At 48.8% G+C, this 19,350-nt stretch overlaps 1 protein-coding gene across 4 annotated transcripts in view; it reads left to right on the forward strand.

Moving 5' to 3' along the window:
- Window positions 1–234: 234 nt before the first annotated feature.
- LOC147609727 (NEP1-interacting protein-like 2) overlaps window positions 235–19,350 on the forward strand; it is a 58,461-nt gene continuing 39,345 nt past the window's right edge. Inside the window, exons 1-4 of one of the 4 annotated variants that reach the window (XR_015264151.1) lie at window positions 237–1,197; window positions 1,292–1,509; window positions 1,646–1,824; window positions 1,924–2,007. Coding sequence is in view for 1 of the 4 variants with exons in the window: in XM_086786894.1 (XP_086643020.1) it covers window positions 1,308–1,509; window positions 1,646–1,824; window positions 1,924–2,007 (465 nt within the window). In the remaining 3 variants the exon portion in view is untranslated. Of the gene's footprint in view, window positions 1,510–1,645; window positions 1,825–1,923; window positions 2,008–19,350 lie in introns of all 4 variants that reach the window. The other 3 variants (XR_015264152.1, XM_086786894.1, XR_015264150.1) reach the window with 3 other exon arrangements.

A 19,350-nucleotide genomic window follows, 5' to 3' on the forward strand; every position in this document is an offset into this window, starting at 1 on the left:
ATGTGCGATAAATCACGAATTCTGGAGTCTCAAAGCTTGCAATTTGTCATAAGCCTGTCCATGCGAGGCAAAGTTAAGGGGATGAACGAGGCGTACAAAATTGTAACTTTGCCTGTCCATGCCAGGCAAAGTTAAGGGGATGAATGAGGCGTACAAATTTGTAACTAGTACAGGCCAGGCGGGCGTTGGAATTTGGAAAGACGAGCCATGGATGATGGCTCAATGCCCATGTCGCATAGGATGATATTTCGAATCTCGAGTGAATGGCATCTACGATGCCAAGTGGATATCAATTGCAGACACACTCTGACGATTCAAAGTTCAAACAGACACATCCCCATATCGCCTTACGCACGTTTTCATCAGCAAAAGGGGGCAGTCAGCAAGTCTATGTCGAGGTGGGAAGTGGGCACTGTCCACCTCGACATGGGCACAACCAGCGCCGTAGTATGTCATTGATGTTGCTGTGGTGCTGGCTTTCCATGAGAACAGTCGTCGGCAGTTGCTGCAAATGCAGAATGCCCAACATGCCCAACCACCCAAATAGTTTTTGAGCATCCCGTCAATTTTTAAGGGCAAGGGTGCCCGTCAAAAATCAAGCCTGCAACCACCCTTCTCAGGGAAAGAGAGACATGTCGTCGGTAGTACTCTAAAGGGATGTAAAAGAATGCTCGCCGCACAATTGTAAGGTCTCTTCAGTTCGATTGTCGCAATCTGCTGTAATTTATGCAACTGCAACTTTTAAAGAGCTTCAGGTGAGCCAAATGCACGTGATGGAGAGCAAGATTTGGGTCATGTCCGAGCAGTCGATTTGCAACGTGGGCGATGCCTAATTGTGGTTACGGGCCTGTAATTTCAATGTGGGCGATGCTTAAGTGAGCTTTAAAGAGTTTAGGAGCGATATGTCAAGGTTTTGGGGATATGGGCGGTGGCAAAATGACGGGCAGAAGCGATGATGTGATGTGGTAGATGGGATTGAGGACCATTTGTGATGCATTACCTCTCTTGCTTTAGATCAAAATTACTCATAACTGTGATCAAAACACCCACGGATCGTTGTCGCCCAAGTCGAGTCAGGCGCAGAAAAAGAACGGGAAACTGCCGAGGAGTGTGATGGCGGCTATGGCGATACGCAAGCTCCAAATATAGCCGCGCCTCCTCGACTTCCAAGCAAGCCGCCGACAACAACACAAACACGTAGACCACTTCGGCACTTTCTTCCCACACTCCTAGCGTCTCATCAACTTTCTTTCTTCGTCTGATTCTCCAAATTTCGCCTGCCTGCACACAGACTGTTTTGGTTCGCTATGGAGGAAGAGGAGGTCTGGGTGTGCAATGCCTGCACCTTCCACAACCAAGCCTCGCACCAAGCCTGCTCCATGTGCTACACCATGAGGCCGGGCTTTTCATGGCTATTCCGACTCTATGGCAGCTCCCTCTCCATCTGCAGCGTTCCAAGATTCCTCGCCAACATTCTTTCTGGTGCCTTGACTGGTGTCTTTGCTCTAAGTCAGGACATCTATCCTCCCTCCCCACATAATAGAAACCATCAATAAAAACAAGAACCCATTCGCTTGAACAAGATCCTGGCATATTTAAAATTCACATTCACATGTTTTCCTCACTCTCTCCATTGTCTCTGCAGTGGGCGCCTTCACTGGTGCAATCACTGGGGCCTTAGCTGGCCGTGCAGCACAAAATGGGCTTTTCCGTGGAGCAGGTCTGGGTGCTGTAGCAGGGGCAGTCCTATCTGTAGAAGTTTTGGAGGCTTCACGGGCTTACTGGAACTCAGAGCATTCTGGCTCCAGCTCATCTCCATCACTGGTCAGTTTTCATTCAGGAGTCTGCATACATGAAAATTTGGGAAAGTTGCTTTCTTATTGCCAATGAAAACTAGGTCTAAAAAGTTGGGCTTTTTTGCAGAGTGATTTTATTGAAGACTTGCTAAGTGGAAGGTTTGTTCAAGACTTTGTTGTCCCTGCTGTCTCGGCAACACAGCGGTGGCAGGTTACTTGACATGCCCTTTACGCCTATTTCTTTCATATAAGTTGTAGCAGTGGTAATCCTCGTTGTTGCTTTTTGATTCATTAAAGGGTGCTAGAGCTTAGCATTAGCAAACCATTTATCACCTGGCTGTGCCCGTAAATACATCATGGATTGCAGCATGACTGGCACCCTAATCCCAGGGCTCCCCAACCCTGACCAGATTGGGCCCTAATCCCGATGATCAGTGTTAGGTACATAACATACTTCCTCTCCTAAGACCTTTCCTCTCTAGGAAACAAAGTCAGGGAATCTCTGCTGTAAACTAGCAACTCTCCCAAGTCGAGTCCTGCACTGCCCTGTCTTTCCACTTGATCTTACACTGAAGGATCAACTTATTCCTAAGATTCCTCACCATGAAATCCAGTATAAGCTCTAGCTCATGTGGAACAAAGGACAAGTCCTCAACCTGTAGTACCAGCTCCCAGTTTCTCCTTGAGTCTACTCACATGAAAAATTGGATGAACTTTTACATTACGAGGCAATTCTAATTTATAATCACCTCACCAGTACTTTTCAGGATCCAATAAGGTCCACACTACCTAGGCAAACTCAACTCCCAACTATAGACTCCATCAAGAATCACCCCCGAGCAAGGGGCTAGGGTTCCACTCCCCACATGCCAAGCCAGTTAGCCTTGGCGTCCCATAACACCAGAGCCTGTCCTAAGGGAAGACCGCCCATGAACCACCATGTTCATGGCAGGAGTCTAGTCCAAGCATAGACCAACAGCCAACTCAATATTATCACTAATCTAGCCACCCATAACCTGCATATGGCCTTCCCTCGCAGCATTGCTAATGACGAGTACAGGACTGTGTGCCCCCGTAACCTGGCTGTTGAGCATGCACACATAGCACAAACAATGCACGCATCAACAAGACAACACAACATGTTACCTTCAACAAAGTACCCGCCCACAACAAAGGATCAAGGATGACCTACGTTTTAGGGTTTCCGGGATAGTAAACCTTCACCACGACACTACAGCGAGCTCAATGCCCCAGACTCCTTGGACCTCGCCAGCAACATAAACATCAGCCCCAGCTTGAAGAGATCTTGGAGAGGCACAGAGCTACCTTCCCATGCCTGGCGGATCTACAAAGCCTTCTATAGGCTAAGCCCATGCTCGTTATCCTTGACGGCCCCCTCCCCCTACCGGGGGGTTAGCTCCATAGGTTGTATGATGATGATGCTACTTTGTATCATACGGCTCGGATTTGACATTCTCAGCTCATAGTTCTATTCTTTCTTTTCTTTTGTACCATAATGAGATTACATGGACACTATTGTATCACTTTTGATCTCATAGACCCACTGGGTCTTTTGAAGACGTTTAATATAACTTTCTTTTTGTCCCCCTCGCACCCCCCCCTCTCTCTCTCTCTTTCTCTCTCTCTCTCTCTCTCTCTCATGACAAGTTTCCATGGACAGTTTTGTATCACCCCACTGAGATAGCTATATTTATAGTAGATGCTTAATATATCTTTCTGTACGACGCTTGTCACACCGACCCTCCTGTACGGAGCTCCAATTTGGGGGCCCAGCATACATCACAGATCTTAGAGAGGGACGGATGAGGGATGGAGGCAAATGGAGAGATCACTGATTATGATGATTGCCCGCATGATTCGGAGCACATCATCAGTACCACATGAGATTGTTCGGGCTGAGCTGGGTGCCGCACCAGCAGTGACCGAGGCCCTATTCCAGGCAGTTACCTTTTTACAGCGGCTATGGGAGCTCCCTCAGCAGAGGTACTTCCGATTGGCATTGACCTCATCCATATAGTTGGCAAAGGATGGAGATACTCATTGCTGGTACGCTCAGATGAGATCATGGTTTTGTCAAAATACGCAGCGGAGATGATAACCAAATCTGAGACCACAAGAGCAAGTAGATGTAGAAAATAGACAGCACGAGAAGGAGAGAGATATGCGTGTAACTCTGCTCTATATACACAAGATCCCGAAGTGATACAAGATGCAATGGCAAGGGGCTATGGGGCCATTTTATATGGCCCCAAGAGAGCAATCGGCCAGTAGAAGGGGCAGCCGACAGGCACCCGACTGCACTCAACACCAGTCGGCCAGCAGAATGAAGTCGGCCAACATCTGAGAGGTCCACGACCAGATAACATTAGTCGGCCACCTACTGGGACATGCTGCCATCATAGGGCAGCCACCCAAGCCATGGAAAAATGGGGAAAAATATGGAGAGTGGGGAAAAATGAGAAAACACCTACAAAGGGCGCGCACACCCACAACAGAGGCCCTGGTGTCTGATAAAGACAGGAGATGACTTCTAACACACCCTCTCAGCTCCTGGTTGTGAAACCAACCCTAGGGAGCTGGAGTGCCGCCTGAGCATAGCCTGAGGTAGAGACTTCGTGAGGAGTTCTGCCGCATTGTCCTCCATCGAACAATAAAGTAGCAAGCTGTCGCCAGCCAAGATCTTCACACGTACAAAGTGATACAGTATCTCTATGTGCTTGGTCCGAGCATGGAAGACTGGGTTCTGAGCGATAGCTATACAACTCTGGTTATCACACTGGATGATTGTGGGCTCCTTCTGTGGAAACCCAATCTCGCTTAGCAGTCTCCGTAGCCACACAACCTCGCAAGCAGCACCACAAGCAGCCCGGTACTCTGCCTCTGTCGAAGATAGGGCAATAGTTGGCTGCCTCTTACTGCTCCAAGAAACTGCTCCTGAGCCGAGGGTAAAACTGTAACCTGAAGTAGATCTCCTCGTGTCTGGATCTCCTCCCCAATCTGAGTCACTCCAACCTTGGAGTCCGACTCCATCCCCTCCTGTGTAGAAGAGTCCTAGATCCTTCGTACTCTGCAGATACCTCAAGATCCGCAATCCTGCGTCCCAATGAGACTTCAATGGCGTTTGCATGAAGGAGCTCAACAGCCCAATGGAGAAGCTCAAGTCCAATCTGGTGTTCAGTAACCAGATCAATGAACCAACCAACTTCCGATACTGCGAGGCATCAACTGGCTCACAAGGACCATTTGGCATTAACAGTTAACTTTGTATTTGGGTCCATCGGCGAAGTAATAGGCTTGCAGTTCTCCATCCCAAAGGCCTCAAGCAACTCATGAACATATCACTGCTGAGAGACAAAAAAGCCCCTCTGGGTCTGCCAGATCTCCAATCCCAAGAAGAAGTGGAGTAAGCCCAGGTCGGTCATCTCAAACTCCTTTGACAAGGCAGCCTTCGTCACGCCAATGTGCTCCACATGACCGCCAGTGAGAATGAGATCATCCACATAAAGGATGATAATCGTAACCATGCCGCGTTCCCGAAAGAGATATATGTTGGGATCTGCAAACCGATCTCTGAAAACCAGTCCGAACAAAGAAGGAATCAATCTTTTGATTCCAAGCCCTGGGAGCCTGTTTAAGACCATACAAGGCCTTACGTAACCTGTAAACCATCCCTTCTGATCCTGGAACAACAAAGCCTGGAGGTTGCTCAACATACACCTCCTCCTGCAGGTCACCATTAAGGAACGCAAATTTTACATCCATTTGATACACAGGCCACCTCTGAGAAGAAGCAAGGGCAAGAACGGTTCGAATCGTGGTCATCCTTGCTGTCGGTGCAAAGGTATCCTCGTAGTCGATGCCTGGCCGCTGAGCATAACCTTTAGCCACAAGTCTGGCTTTGTGTTTGTCCACCGACCCATCTGACGCATATTTGGTCTTAAAGACCCATTTGACACCAATGACTGGCCGTTTCGACGGCCTCGGTACCAACTCCCATGTGTTGTTCTTCTCGATGGCATCAAGTTCCACTTGCATGGCTTTCCTCCAAGTATCCTGTGAAAGGGCTTCCTTAACGGAATTGGGCTCCTTGTCCCGCATGATACGAGACATCAAAGCATAGTTTACCTGAAGAAGCTCCGTTGTATTGCTTTTGTCGCGAACTTTGTGTGATCTTCGAGGGCCGTCCTCTGTGGTCCACTCAGAGGGTAGCTCCGTGACACCTGACTCCCGAAGATCGTGGAGCCTCCTGTTGCTGCGGGGGCTCTACTCCAGCTGCGGGCTCAACCTCCTGTACTGACTGTGGTTGACCAACTGGAACAATGGTCTGGGAATCATCATCAGACTCCTCTGGATCTCCAAGAAGTGGCGGCTCCTCGACAGTGGATACTGGAACATGCTCATCAAAGACCACATCCCGGCTGACAACAATCTCATTCCTCTCTGGATCATACAATCTGTATCCCTTGGAAAGAGAATTATACCCCACAAATATAAGCTTACGGGATTTGGAGTCAAGCTTCCCCCTCTGCTTCTTCGGAATATGTACATACGCATCGCTCCCAAAAACACGGAAGTGGGAGACATCAGGTTTCCTGCCAAAGTATGCCTCAAACGGAGTCATATTAGGTACTGAAGTCGTTGGAGACCGATTGAGGGTATGGACAATCGTTGCCACAGCCTCTCCCCACAGTGGACGAGGAAGATCACGATGCTCCAGCATGGTCTTCGCCATCTCCACCACAGTCCTGTTTTTGCGTTCTACAACTCCATTCTTTGAAGGCGATCCTGTATTGGCCAGTTCCCTCTTGATGCCATGATCTGCACAAAATCTGACGAAAACATTCGAAGAGAATTCACCCCCTTTGTCAGCCCTGAGAGTCTTTATCGGCATTCTAGACTCTTTTTCCACCATTATGTGCCAATCCTTGAACCGTGCAAAAGCTTGGTTCTTCTGTGAAAGAAAGTAGACCCACGTGAATCTGGTACAGTCGTCAACAAGCAGCATGAAATAGAGAGATCCTCCCAATGATGGTGTCTGCTGAGGTCCACACAAGTCAGTGTGAATCAACTCCAATGGTTTTGAAGCCCGCCTGGAAGCCTGCTCTTCGGAAAGGATTCCCGGTGGTGCTTACCACGTATGCAAGAATTGCAACATCCTTGCTTGCTGCCAGCATCTGGCAAGCCAACCACCATCTGGTCCCGGAAAGCTCGTCGCAGTGCATCCACATTTAAGTGGCCAAAACGAAAGTGCCACAGATCTCCGACTTGAGAACCTGTCAATGAGGAGAGTGCAGAGAGCTTGTAGATACCATTCTCCACACCGCCTTCCCAAACAACTTGGCCAGTCTCACGGTCCCGTAGAGCAACTGAATGCTCCTCAAATTCCACCCGAAAGCCAGTCTTGCATACTTCATGCACTGACAGAAGATGAAAACCAAGAGTAGGGACGTAAAGAACACGGGAGGAATGCTTACCCCCCTTGCCGACGGGAATAATCTCCATCCGGCCCTCATTGTGTATGAGAATGGTGGAGTTGTCTCGCCAATGAAGATGCGACCTGACTGCCGTTTCGGATCCAAAAAGAAGTCTCGGGAAGGAGTCATGTGCCTGGAAGCACCACTGTCAAGAATCCAATCCCGGGTATTCTTTGCGGTGAAGCCAACTGCCTCCTCACTCGAAGACGATGAAGTATCTGAGTCCATCATCTCTAAGTGCACAAATGCTGGAGTCTTTGCAGCTAAGGCTGAAGAATCAACACTCTTCCCAGTCCGCTTAGGACACTTCCGCCAATAGTGGCCTTTCTCGCCACAATCATTGCAGGACCTCTTGGCCTTCAGTTTCCCTCGATCTGTGTCAGGCTTCTTCTCAGAAGATTTCTCCGGTGAAGCCTTCCCTTTGCCCTTGTTGTTATTCCGGCCTTTCAGCCGTTGGCCAGTTAAGGCCTTCGAACCTCCGCTGTGAGGAGGGTTCGAAATGGGAAAAAATATGGAGAGTGGGGAAAAATGAGAAAACACCTACAAAGGGCGGGCACACCCACAACAGAGGCCTTGGTGTCTGATAAAGACAGGAGATGATTTCTAACAGGTTTGACCTACATGGTTTGCGGATAGAGGCACTACCACTCTTTCATTTTTGGATCTCACCCGCTCACAGCAAAACCGCGTGATCAAGATGGATATCATCAGAGTGGACACAGAGAGGACATGGACTACCCCCCTTGAGCCCTTAGGCACGAAAATGGCTCATTACAAGAGCCATTTTCTACACACCTCACTAGATGATTTTATCACCCGCCCGACATACATGGATGTACACCTATCACATGGGATACGTTGTGCCGTTGGACAGATCCGGACCTCATCACACCAGTTGTGGATTGAGACAGGGCGATATGTGCATCAGATCTTGGATGACCGCATTTGTCAGCTATGCTACCAGGAGGCAGAGATAGAGGAGCACTACATTTGCTGATGTACAGTCTATTATGAGATGTGAGGGAGATATCACTGCCTCTTCCGAGAGGGTTTTGGGCCATTACGCAGGGTCATGGAGTTTGAGGATCAGAGATGCCTGGGATTGTTCCTACTTGAGCTCAGGAGACACAGAGAGACCCTCTTGGCAGACAGGAGACCTAGCCATGATGTACCTAGACAGAGGACCCTGACAGATTTCTTTGGCACAAGCACCAGCAACCCAGCCCACACACCTCCTGATACCTTCTCCATTGGGCCATCGGGGCACTGACCATGCTCCCAGGGAGTCACCACTGATAGAGTAGTCATCTTATGTCGTGCTCGTCGGCCACGCCCACCAGGATCCCGACCACGGCATCCTCACCATCGCCAGATCAGAGCCATTATTGCTCGGCATCGGAGGCGCCTACCTCGCTTCTACGACCTCTCCATTCTAGATAGCCCCATGGTAGAGATACTTGATCTAAAGGAGAGGGCAACACTTCAACTGATCAGCATACATAGATCTACCTGATATACATTTTCCAGTATTTTCTACTCAGTATCATCTCGGAGTCTTACAATTCTGTTTTTATAACTGTAACACAATCAATTTATTGTACTTTTTAGTCTAATTTAGTTGTTCTCTTTGATGAGACACCAACTTCAGATGTACTCTCAGTCACTACTGGAGGAAGTGTTCTAAGCGGACTGGGAAGAGTGCTGATTCTTTAGCCTCAGCTGCAAAGACTCTTGCATTTGTGCACTTATAGATGATGGACTCCGATGCTTCATCATCTTCGAGCGAGGAGGCAATTGGCTTCACCGCAAAGGATACTCGGGAATGGATTCTTGACAGTGGTGCTTCTAGGCACATGACTCCGTCCCGTGACTTCTTTCTGGATATGAAACGGCAGTCAGGTCGCATTTTCATTGGCGACAACTCCGCCATTCCGATACACAGTGAGGGCCGGATGGAGATTATTCCCGACGGCAAGGGTAGCAAGCATGCCTCCCGTGTTCTTTATGTCCTTGCTCTTGGTTTTCATCTTCTGTCAGTGCATGAAGTATGTAACACTGGCTTTCGGGTGGAATTTGAGGAGCATTCAGTTGCTCTACGGGACCATGAGACTGGCCAGGTTGTTTGGGAAGGCAGTGTGGAGATGCTAGAAGTCATCTCCTGTCTATTTTTATACACCAGGGCCTTTGTTGTGGGTGTGCCCGCCCTTATGAGGTGTTTTCTCATTTTTCCCCACTCTCCGTATTTTTCCCCCATTTTTCCCTATTTTTTTGTGACATGGGAGGCAGTCTAGTAGTGGCAGGAGGACCTTGAACTTGGCCGACTACATCTGTGGAGATTCTGGAAGTGGCCGACTGCACTGCATGAGTCGTGGACTTCCTTGATGCTGGCCGATCCACTCTGCTGCTGGCCGACTGTGGATTTTCAGTCGTGGAGGTGTTTTGTGTCCTGTCGGCTGCCCTACAGCAGGCCGACTGCTGATGGGGAGCCATATAAAATGGCCCCCAGCCCCCTTGTCATTTTTGTATCATACTCGGGATCTTCTTGTGTATATAGAGCCTCTATCTCTCTCTCTCGTGCTGTGATTTTTTGCATTGCGTTTTGCTCTTGTGTTCCCAGATCTGGTCGTCATCTCCGCTGCGTATTCTGACATGGTATCAGAGCCTAGGCTCTAGATAGTTCTTGGGATTTGTGTGAGCAAGAGGGGGATTGTTGTGTCGCTGATTGGTGGACTGTTTGGGACTGTTCGGGAAGAGAAGCAAGAGGACGGCAGGCTGATTTGCTGGACAGCCACTTGCAAGTGTTAGTTCTTCTTGTTTCCACCCACCCACCCTTTTCAGAGTACATCCCCGCAATGGCAGATCTGTTTGAGATGGCCGAGAGGCATGTTATGATGGAATCTGTTGTGGAGTCTTACGACCTCGCTGATTTCGTCGTTGTTGGGGTTCCACGGCCGGAAGTAGAGGAAGGGGAGTTACCGTCGATCCGAAAGGACCGGGAGGCTCAGAACACAGATGTGGGATCGTGTCAACGCCAGGTTCCGTTCGTTTATCTTTCTTAACTGCACACCGCAGGTAATCAATCATGTAAAGCATATGACGCTGGCCAGAGGTATATGGCAGCATTTGGCCTCCCTTTACAACAGGGTATCGCCCATGAAGAGGATTTCCTTGGAAGTACAGATGCGGGTTATGAGCCCTGCAAAGTCGTCGATGATGCGGGAGCATATTAACAAGCTGCATGCTCTTCAGCAGGAAGTTCTTCAGGCTGGGAAGGAGATATCATCAGAGGACATGGCCATAACGTTGCTGTCACACTTGCCCTCTCAGTACTCAGCATTTTATTCGTCTTTGATCACCAGTGGCAGGCTCAGCACCATCACGTGGGAGGAGCTTGTGCCCATGGTCCTGGACCAGGAGGAACGATTCACGAACCCTCCTCAGGGTGGAGGTTCGGAGGCCTTAACTGGCCAACGGTCGAAAGGCAATAACACGGGCAAAGGGAAGGCTTCGTCGGAGAAGTCTTCTGAGAAGAAGTCTGTTATTGACCGCGAGAAACTAAAGGCAGAGAGGACCTGTAATGATTGTGGCGAGAAAGGCCACTATTGGAGGCAGTGTCCCAAGCGGAAGACCGAGAAGGCTGAAGATTCCTCGGCAGCAATCATGAAGACTCCGGCTTTTGTGTACCTGGAGGTGGTGGACACCGATGTTTCATTTTCTTCAGGCAGGGAGGAGATTGGAGGATTCTCCGCAACAGATACTCGGAGTGGATTCTAGACAGTGGTGCTTCTAGGCACATGACTCCTTTTCGTTCCCGTTTACAGGATCTCTGCAGGCTTTTTGGTCACATTCTTATTGGCGATACATCCACTATCCCAGTTCACAGTGAGGGCAGGATGGAGATAGTTCCCGATGGCAGAGGGGGGAAGCATTCCTCCCAGGTGTTGTATGTTCCGTCACTTGGTTTTCATCTGTTGTCAGTGCATCAGATTTGCAAGATTGGCGTACGAGTGGAGTTTGATGAGCATTTTGTTGCTCTCCGAGACAAAGCAACAGGCCAAGTGGTTTGGAAAGGCGGAGTGGAGAATGGAGTTTACAAGCTTTCAGCACTCTCTCTCCCAGGTCCTCAGGCTTATGATGAGTGGCAGTCTTGTAATGGCCACTTAAGTGTGGATACGCTGCAGGTGCAGGCTTTCCGGGACCAGATGATGGATAGCTTGGCAGTAGATGGCCGCAGTTGGCAGGAACTCTCCAGTACTGATGTTGGTAGTTCTTGTGTTTGTCAGTCAGAGGAAACTGAACAGGTAACTTATGCTCTGATGTCTCGTAGTATTCGGGGCAAAGAACCTCCTGTAGATGAGGATGTTCTTTCCACGGGGACCTTTCGGAAAGCCAGGCAGGTGGCAGTTGATTACTTGCAGAAGGAGGTGCATACTCCAGGCTTTGTGGTTCCGGATTCAGAGGGGGTGGTTGACAGGTTTCAGAAGGCCTTGCGTGGTCTTCAACAGGTTTCCAGGACTTGTTTTTGCACCGTAACAGGTGTTGATCCTTGTGAGCAGTGTGATGCCTCTTTGACTCAGAAGCATAATGGTTCATTGATCTGGTTGATGGACACCAGATTGGACGGGAGCTTCCTGATGAGGCAGTTGAGCTCATGGTTGCGGATGACTCTTTGGGAGGCAGGATTGCATTTCTTGTGGTTGCTGCGGCATGCGAAGGATCATCTACTCTTGTACACAGGAGGGGAATTGTTGGATGTAGTCCAACTCCACGGTTGGAGTGACTCAGTTTGGGGAGGAGATCCGGACGCGAGGAGATCTACTTCAAGCCCAGGAGCAGTTTTTTGGAGCAGTAAGAGACAGTCATCTTTTGCCTTGTCGATGACAGAGGCAGAGTACCGGGCTGCTTGTGATGCTGCTTGTGAGATGGTGAGGATGCAGAGGTTGCATTGCAGGTTTGGGATTCCACTGGAGGAACCCATGGTCATCCAGAGGCACTTTGTTCGTGAACAGATCGTTTTTGCTAATAACATCTTGCTAGACTTCTGTTCGACGGAGGACAGTACGGTGGACCTCTTCACGAAGTCGCTATCTCAGGATTTGCTCAGGCGGCATCCCAGTCCCTGTGGTTGGTTTCACAGCCAGGAGCTGAGAGGGGGTGTTAGAAGACATCTCCTGTCTATTTTTATACACCAGAGCCTTTGTTGTGGGTGTGCCCGCCCTTATGAGGTGTTTTCTCATTTTTCCCCACTCTCCGTATTTTTCCCCCATTTTTTCCTATTTTTCTGTGGCATGGGAGGCAGTCTAGTAGTGGCAGGAGGACCTTGAACCTAGCCGACTGCATCTGTGGAGATTCTGGAAGTGGCCGATTGCACTGCATGAGTCGTGGACTTCCCTGATGCTGGCCGACCCACTCTGTTGCTGGCCGATTGTGGATTTTCAGTCGTGGAGGTATTTTGTGTCCTGTCAGCTGCCCTACAACAGGCCAACTGTTGATGGGGAGCCATATAAAATGGCCCCCAGCCCCCTTGTCATTTTTGTATCATACTAGGGATCTTCTTGTGTATATAGAGCAGAGTTACATGCCTCTATCTCTCTCTCTCTCGCGCTGTGATTTTCTGCACTGCGTTTTGCTCGTGTTCCCAGATCTGGTCATCATCTCCGCTGCGTATTCTGACAGGAGAATGGTATCTACAAGCTCTCTGCACTCTCCTCATTGACAGGTTCTCAGGTCGGAGATCTGTGGCACTTTCGTTTTGGCCACTTAAACATGGATGCACTGCGGCGAGCTTTCCGGGACCAGATGGTGGTTGGCTTGCCAGATGTTGGCAGCAGGCAAGGACGTTGCAGTTCTTGCATACGTGGTAAGCAGCACAGGGTATCCTTTCCGAAGCAGGGTTCCAGGCGGGCTTTAAAACCATTGGAGTTGATTCACACTGACTTGTGTGGACCTCAACAGACACCATCAGTGGGAGGATCTCGTTGCCCAACTGGATAGCTCTCTCAACTAGAGTCCCACGGGGTGCCCACTGCTGGGCTGTCGGCTGTGTGTCCTCCCGGGTAGTTCCTCTAAAGAAGTCAGTAATCTGTCTCTGTGTGGACTCCCTGCAAGTCAGGCGTCTGCTCCTGATAATGGACTCTCTGAGCCTGCGGATCTCCAGGAGATAAAAACCCAAGCATCGCTGATCACAATAGTCCATGACTCTAGCCAGTGGTCCAAATCCCTCTCTGAAAAGGCAATGGTAGCGCCCTCGAATCTCATAATATGATGTGCAGCAACAGATGTAGTGCTCCTCGGTCTCTAGCTCTATCCAACAAATCTGACAAATCCTGTCCCCTGGAGGTATGCCTCTAAATCTACCTGTCTCTATCTCTAACTGATGTGAAGAGGTGCGGATCTGCCCAATGGCGCACCTCAATCCATGAGACAGATGGGTATCCATGTAGCTCGGTCTAAGTATAAAGCCATCCTCAGTGGTGCGGAGAAGATGGTCTCTATAGAAAGCCATCTTTGTCCCCAACTCCTGTGAGGGCTCTAGCCATGTCCTCCTAGTGTCCAACTGAATGAGGTCCTGTCTGATGACTCTACTAATCTCAGAATGTGTCAAGGTGAGAGAGGGTGTCTCCAGAGAGTACTGGAAGGGTGGAAGTTTGTCTAAACTGAACCCGTGGAGCTCAAACCAGGATGCTATCTGCGCATACCAACATGAAGTGTCTCCCTCCATGGCTAGCTAATGAGAGGACTCTAAAGCAAGTCATGCATACCGGTGTCGGGGAAGCTCCCAGGTGCTATGAATGAAGGACACTGATCTGGCAAGAGCCTCGACTACGATCGGTGGTGCTCCCATCTCGGCTCTAATAATCTCATGGGGTACCGAGGCCTTAGCTTGAATCATCCTGGAGATCATGACACAAGTGGTCTCTCCATCGATCTCCATCCATCATATGTGCATCCTGATCGACTGTGACGATCTAGGCTAGGCCCCCAGATCTGTACTCCATATAGCATAGCCGATGTGACCAGCGTGTCAAAAAGCCACAGCTTAGTGCATGGCTCCTGAAACTGTACCTGTGAGCACATCCTCTCTAGACCTCCTAGTGTTGCATATCCTCTAGTCAATCTGGCCTCTGCTGCCCCCCTCATGGAAAATGTGGGCCCAATGAACACCACTCCAAGATATGTGTATGAGTCAACATACTCTACTGTCTCCTGCCCATATGTGAAAATAGGCGCTGATCTCCAAATCCACTGAGCTATAGTGTTAAACACCTACCAAGGTTAACTGAGAGCCCACTAAATGAAATGAAATGATATATTAACGTCTCTAAGAGGCCATAATGGCCTATGAGACAACTTCTCCAGTGAAGCCTTCCCTTTGCCCTTGTTGTTATTCCGGCCTTTCGGCCGTTGGCCAATTAAGGCCTCCGAACCTCCGCTGTGAGGAGGGTTCGTGAAACGTTCCTCCTGTTCTAAGACCATGGGCACAAGCTCCTCCTAGGTAATGGTGCTGAGCCTGCCACTAGTAATCAAAGAGTAGTAAGCGGAATACTGAGCAGGGAAGTGGGACAGCAAAGTAATGGCCATATCTTCTGATGATATCTCCTTCCTAGCTTGGAGGACTTCCTGCTGAAGGGCCTGCAGCTTGTTAATGTGCTCCCGCATCGTCGACGACTTTGCAGGGTTCATAACCCGCATCTGTACTTCCAAGGAAATCCTCTTCATGGGTGACACCCTGTTATAAAGAGAAGCCAAGTGCTGCCATATGCCTCTGGCTAGCGTCATATGCTTTATGTAATTGATTACTTGTGGTGTGCAGTTGAGGAAGATAAATGACCGGACCCTGGCGTTGACACGATCCCACATCTATGCTTGTCTCTCGCGGTCCTTCTTCATTGACAGTAACTCCCCTTCCTCTGCTTCCGGCCGTGGAACCCTGATAACAATGAAATCAGCAAGGTCATATGACCCCAGCACATACTCCATCATCACCTTCCAGATGCCGTAATTGTTCCCGTCCAACTGACGGTGCACTGGGAATATGGGGAGAGTTGGGATCTTCACATGCTTCTAAGCCATCTCTAACAAATCTGCCATCGCGGGGATGTAACTGAAAAGGGTGGATGGGTGGAAAAAAAAAACTTTAAACCTGCAAGTGGCTGTCCAGCAACTTAGCCCGCCTTCCTCTTGCTACTTCTCTTCCCAAACAGTCCCGAACAGTCCACCAATCAGCAACGTAACAACCCCCCTCTTGCTCAGAAAACTCCCAAGATCTTTCAAGAGCCTAGGGCTCTGATACCATGTCAAAATTTGCAGTGGAGATGATAACAAAATCTGAGACCACAAGAGCAAGTAGAGTGCAGAAAATAGACAGCACAAGAGAAGAAGAGAGATAGGCGTGTAACTCTTCTCTATACACAAGATCCCGCAATGAAAACAAGATACAATAGGTGGGGGGGCCATGGGGCCATTTTATATGGCCCCATGAGTGCAGTCGGCCAGTAGAAGGACAGCCGACAGGATATAAAATGCCCACGACCAGCGAAAACCATCAGTCGGCCAGCATCTCAGGGTCGGCCCTCACACGTGTGGAGTCGGCCAGCACAGCAGAGAGCAATTGGGACTGCCTGTGACCAGTCGGCCAGCATCTGGTACAATCGACAGGTCCTACACTGCCTCCCACACCCTGGAAAAATAGGGAAAAATGGGAAAAAAATACGGGGAGTGAGGAAAAATGAGAAAACACCTATACAGGGCGGGCACACCCACAACAGAGGCCCTGGTGTCTGATAAAGACAGGAGATGACTTCTAACAGGATTATCACTAATAATGAACCCTAGCTACCCGTAATATAACTTGCATATGGCCTTCCTCTAATCCCAAAGCTCCCCAACCTTGACGAGATTAGGTCCTTATCTTGAGGATTAGTGTTAGGTACATAACACCCAATGTAAGCCCACTTGGGTGTGCAGTGACAGACTCAACCACGTGCCCAAGAGATAAAGATATAGAGAGATAGGGAAGAGAGAGAAGGGAATAGGGATCTTGCACAATACACCACATTGAGCGGGGAACATGCCCCGCCCCCTTTCAGGAATTTATTCAGGAACAATCCACGGGCACGTTGGCAAGGATCAATACTATCAATGAATACAGAACAAATAGATATGGGGACGCCAGGTGGAGGTCGTGACATCATACGTGTACCTAGGGGTTACCTTCTCTGCAGCAGCCACACGCTTCACCATGGGTTCAGCAGCCAGAGCTAGATTGACACGGGGATATGCAGCATTGGCTATGCTAGAGAGACATTGCCACCAGGCGCATTTTCAGGAGCCTCGGACGAAGGGGTGGCTATTTGACACATTAGTCACACCGGCATTGATGTATGGAGCAGCGGTATGGACGCTAGGCCTGCTACCCATTGGTGGACACAGATAGAGAGACCACAGGCCCTCATGATGGCACGCATGATACGCAGCAAACCGTCAGTACCTCATGACATTATTTGAGCAGAGTTTGCTGCGCCTCCTATGATGGTAGAGGCCATATTCCAGACTATATGCCTGCTAGACAGATTCAGAGAGATGCCACAGGACAGATTGTCATACAGAGCTTTTGAGGCATCTAGACAGCTGGCTGAGGCAGGAGATAGAGGATCATGGTATGCACAGGTCACACATTGGTTCTCACAGCATGGCCTAGACATGGATCATCTACCACCATTCCAGTATGACAGGGATGCACCACATATGCGTCTCTCTCATAGTGAGAGGAACAGAGTATTGAGACAGGATCTATGGCAGCTCTATACACGAGAGACATGGATATCGCCTACACAGCTTCTTCCACCGAAGATGATATACTACAGAGATCACTTCATGAGTATCACTGATGATGGATTTATAGAGAGGCCTAGATACATGGAGGGCTTTTTACCACACGGCTCCCGAGTGGCTATTGGTCAGCCTAGAGTTTCATCACACCGATTGGAGATTGAGACTGGCAGAGTAGCACGGATCCCCCGAGAGGAGAGGGTATGTAGATTGTGCAGAGAGGAGGTGGAGAGTGAGGAGCATTATGTATGCAGATGCAGAGCATATACAGCCATCTGATCCCATTTTATTCAGAGAGCCACATTCCCTACGCCAGATCTTTGAGGCAGTAGACCAGCGCATATTGGGGAGATTCATTCTAGACATACAGTGCCATAGAGAGACATCATTACAGGCTCAGACAACTCCAGAGGGGGGACGACAGACACAGATTACTACATTTTTTCAGAGATCCATCCCACTCCCAGCCCCTACACGGCAGGGAATTACTCTCTAGAGAGCAGAGACACTCAGAGCCCACAGGAGACAGAGGACACCTGGCTTTCGGACACCACGCCTATACCAGAGAGAGATGACAGAGATCAGAGCTCAGTTTCACAGAGAGGGTGCGGAGCGACTAGGCATGTTCTTCAGGGAGCTGTGGACACCCCCTTCATTGATGTATACCATTTTATACCCCCAGTATGGTACAGGATGGAGCTAGCTAGGTTGCATATCATGATTGTATACTCCATGCATATAGCTTTGCATTCTCCTTGTAGTAGAGCTCCATCCCCTTCACCACTCATTGTACTTATTGCACACCCAGATTCAGCTTTTTAGTTCAGTACTTTTTCATTTTGTTGGGATGACAGAGGATACCCCATACAGGTACACCGATTTGTCTCATAGGCCGAGTTCGGTCTTTTGGAAGACGTTAATAAAATCTTTCTTTCTTTCTCTCTCTCTCTCTCTCTCTCTCTCTCTCTCTCTCTCTATTTTCTGCACATCTATATTCAGTTTTGTGCATTATTTTTGTCGCGAAAAGTGTGCTGATTTCCGAGTATTGAAGTTACCGATCTCCCCCGAAGCTTCCGCATGTTACACTTCTTGATGGGGATCGGTCTTTAAACTTTTTCTTTTGAGATGGATTCCGATTGTTGTTCTTTGTCTTGCCGTTCATCCAAGGCATGTACAAGGCCTCGGCTTTGCAAAGCCTTGTCTTGAGCTTCTTGCAATGTCTTTGGTCCTGCCATGTAAACTGCTTGCATAAGCTTACCTTTCTATCCATACGCAAACTTACGCAAACTTACGCATTTCCATTAGTAATGGAATGGGGGTGTAAGAAGAAAACTTAAAAAAAGACTGCTGAAAAGTTGTTAAGGTATGATGCCACATCCTCACTAACTCTTGCTTTACCTCATTCCATTTCTTTTGCACATCAACTTCAAAGTTTGTGGGTAAAAACTTCTTGTTGAACAAAGTCTTGAAGTCACTCCACGTCTTCGGCTCAGTCCCTTCTTGTATTACTTTCAGCCACCAATTCAAGGCGGCATCCTTCAATTGCATACAAACCATGCGAAGCTTTAGCTTTTCGGAGCACTCGTCACCTCCAAAAGCAGCATTAAATTGCTTGACAAAAGATAAAGCTTTCTGGGTATCCTCCTTTCCATTAAAAGCATCAAACTTGACGCTCTTCTCTCCCGGCTTGAAGTCCATCTTGCCGGTCAATGTAATTTCCTTTGCCTTCCTTTCCCTCACCTGTCCTGAAGAGCTGCATCTGAAAAAAAAAAAAAAGTTGACCTGGGAATAGCCTCCCTGTTTTCTCCACGAGAAATAGACTAGGTAGCTCTAGATCCTTTTGCAATGATAACTCCTTTGGCTTGTAGATAAGCTTTGGCGGATTTCACTGCTTCGACCTCAGTGGCTTGTTCTTTGATAAAGTCTTCAAATATCTGAGCCCTTCTTTGGTCTTGATCCCTCTTGGTTCTCCAAGCAAGGAATTTTTTGAAAAATCATATGAACTGCGGAAAGTCATGGTGCTCTTCTGATGTCCTTGGTTCCCATCAAGAATTTTTGTATCAACCTCATGGTTGTTTCCTTCATGAGGCCCTTGGTCTCCCTCTGCTCTCAACATGGCTTTGTCACTCTAAGAAAGTTTCTTCAAGAGAAATCCTGCTCTGATACCACTGTAAGCACAACCGGGCGTGCAGTAGCAAACTCAACCACGTGACCAAGAGATAAAGATA

The sequence above is a fragment of the Cibotium barometz genome, chromosome 50 (genome assembly GCF_041138505.1).
Source record: "Cibotium barometz isolate CiBa-2024 chromosome 50, ASM4113850v1, whole genome shotgun sequence".
Classification (NCBI taxonomy): domain Eukaryota; kingdom Viridiplantae; phylum Streptophyta; class Polypodiopsida; order Cyatheales; family Cibotiaceae; genus Cibotium; species Cibotium barometz.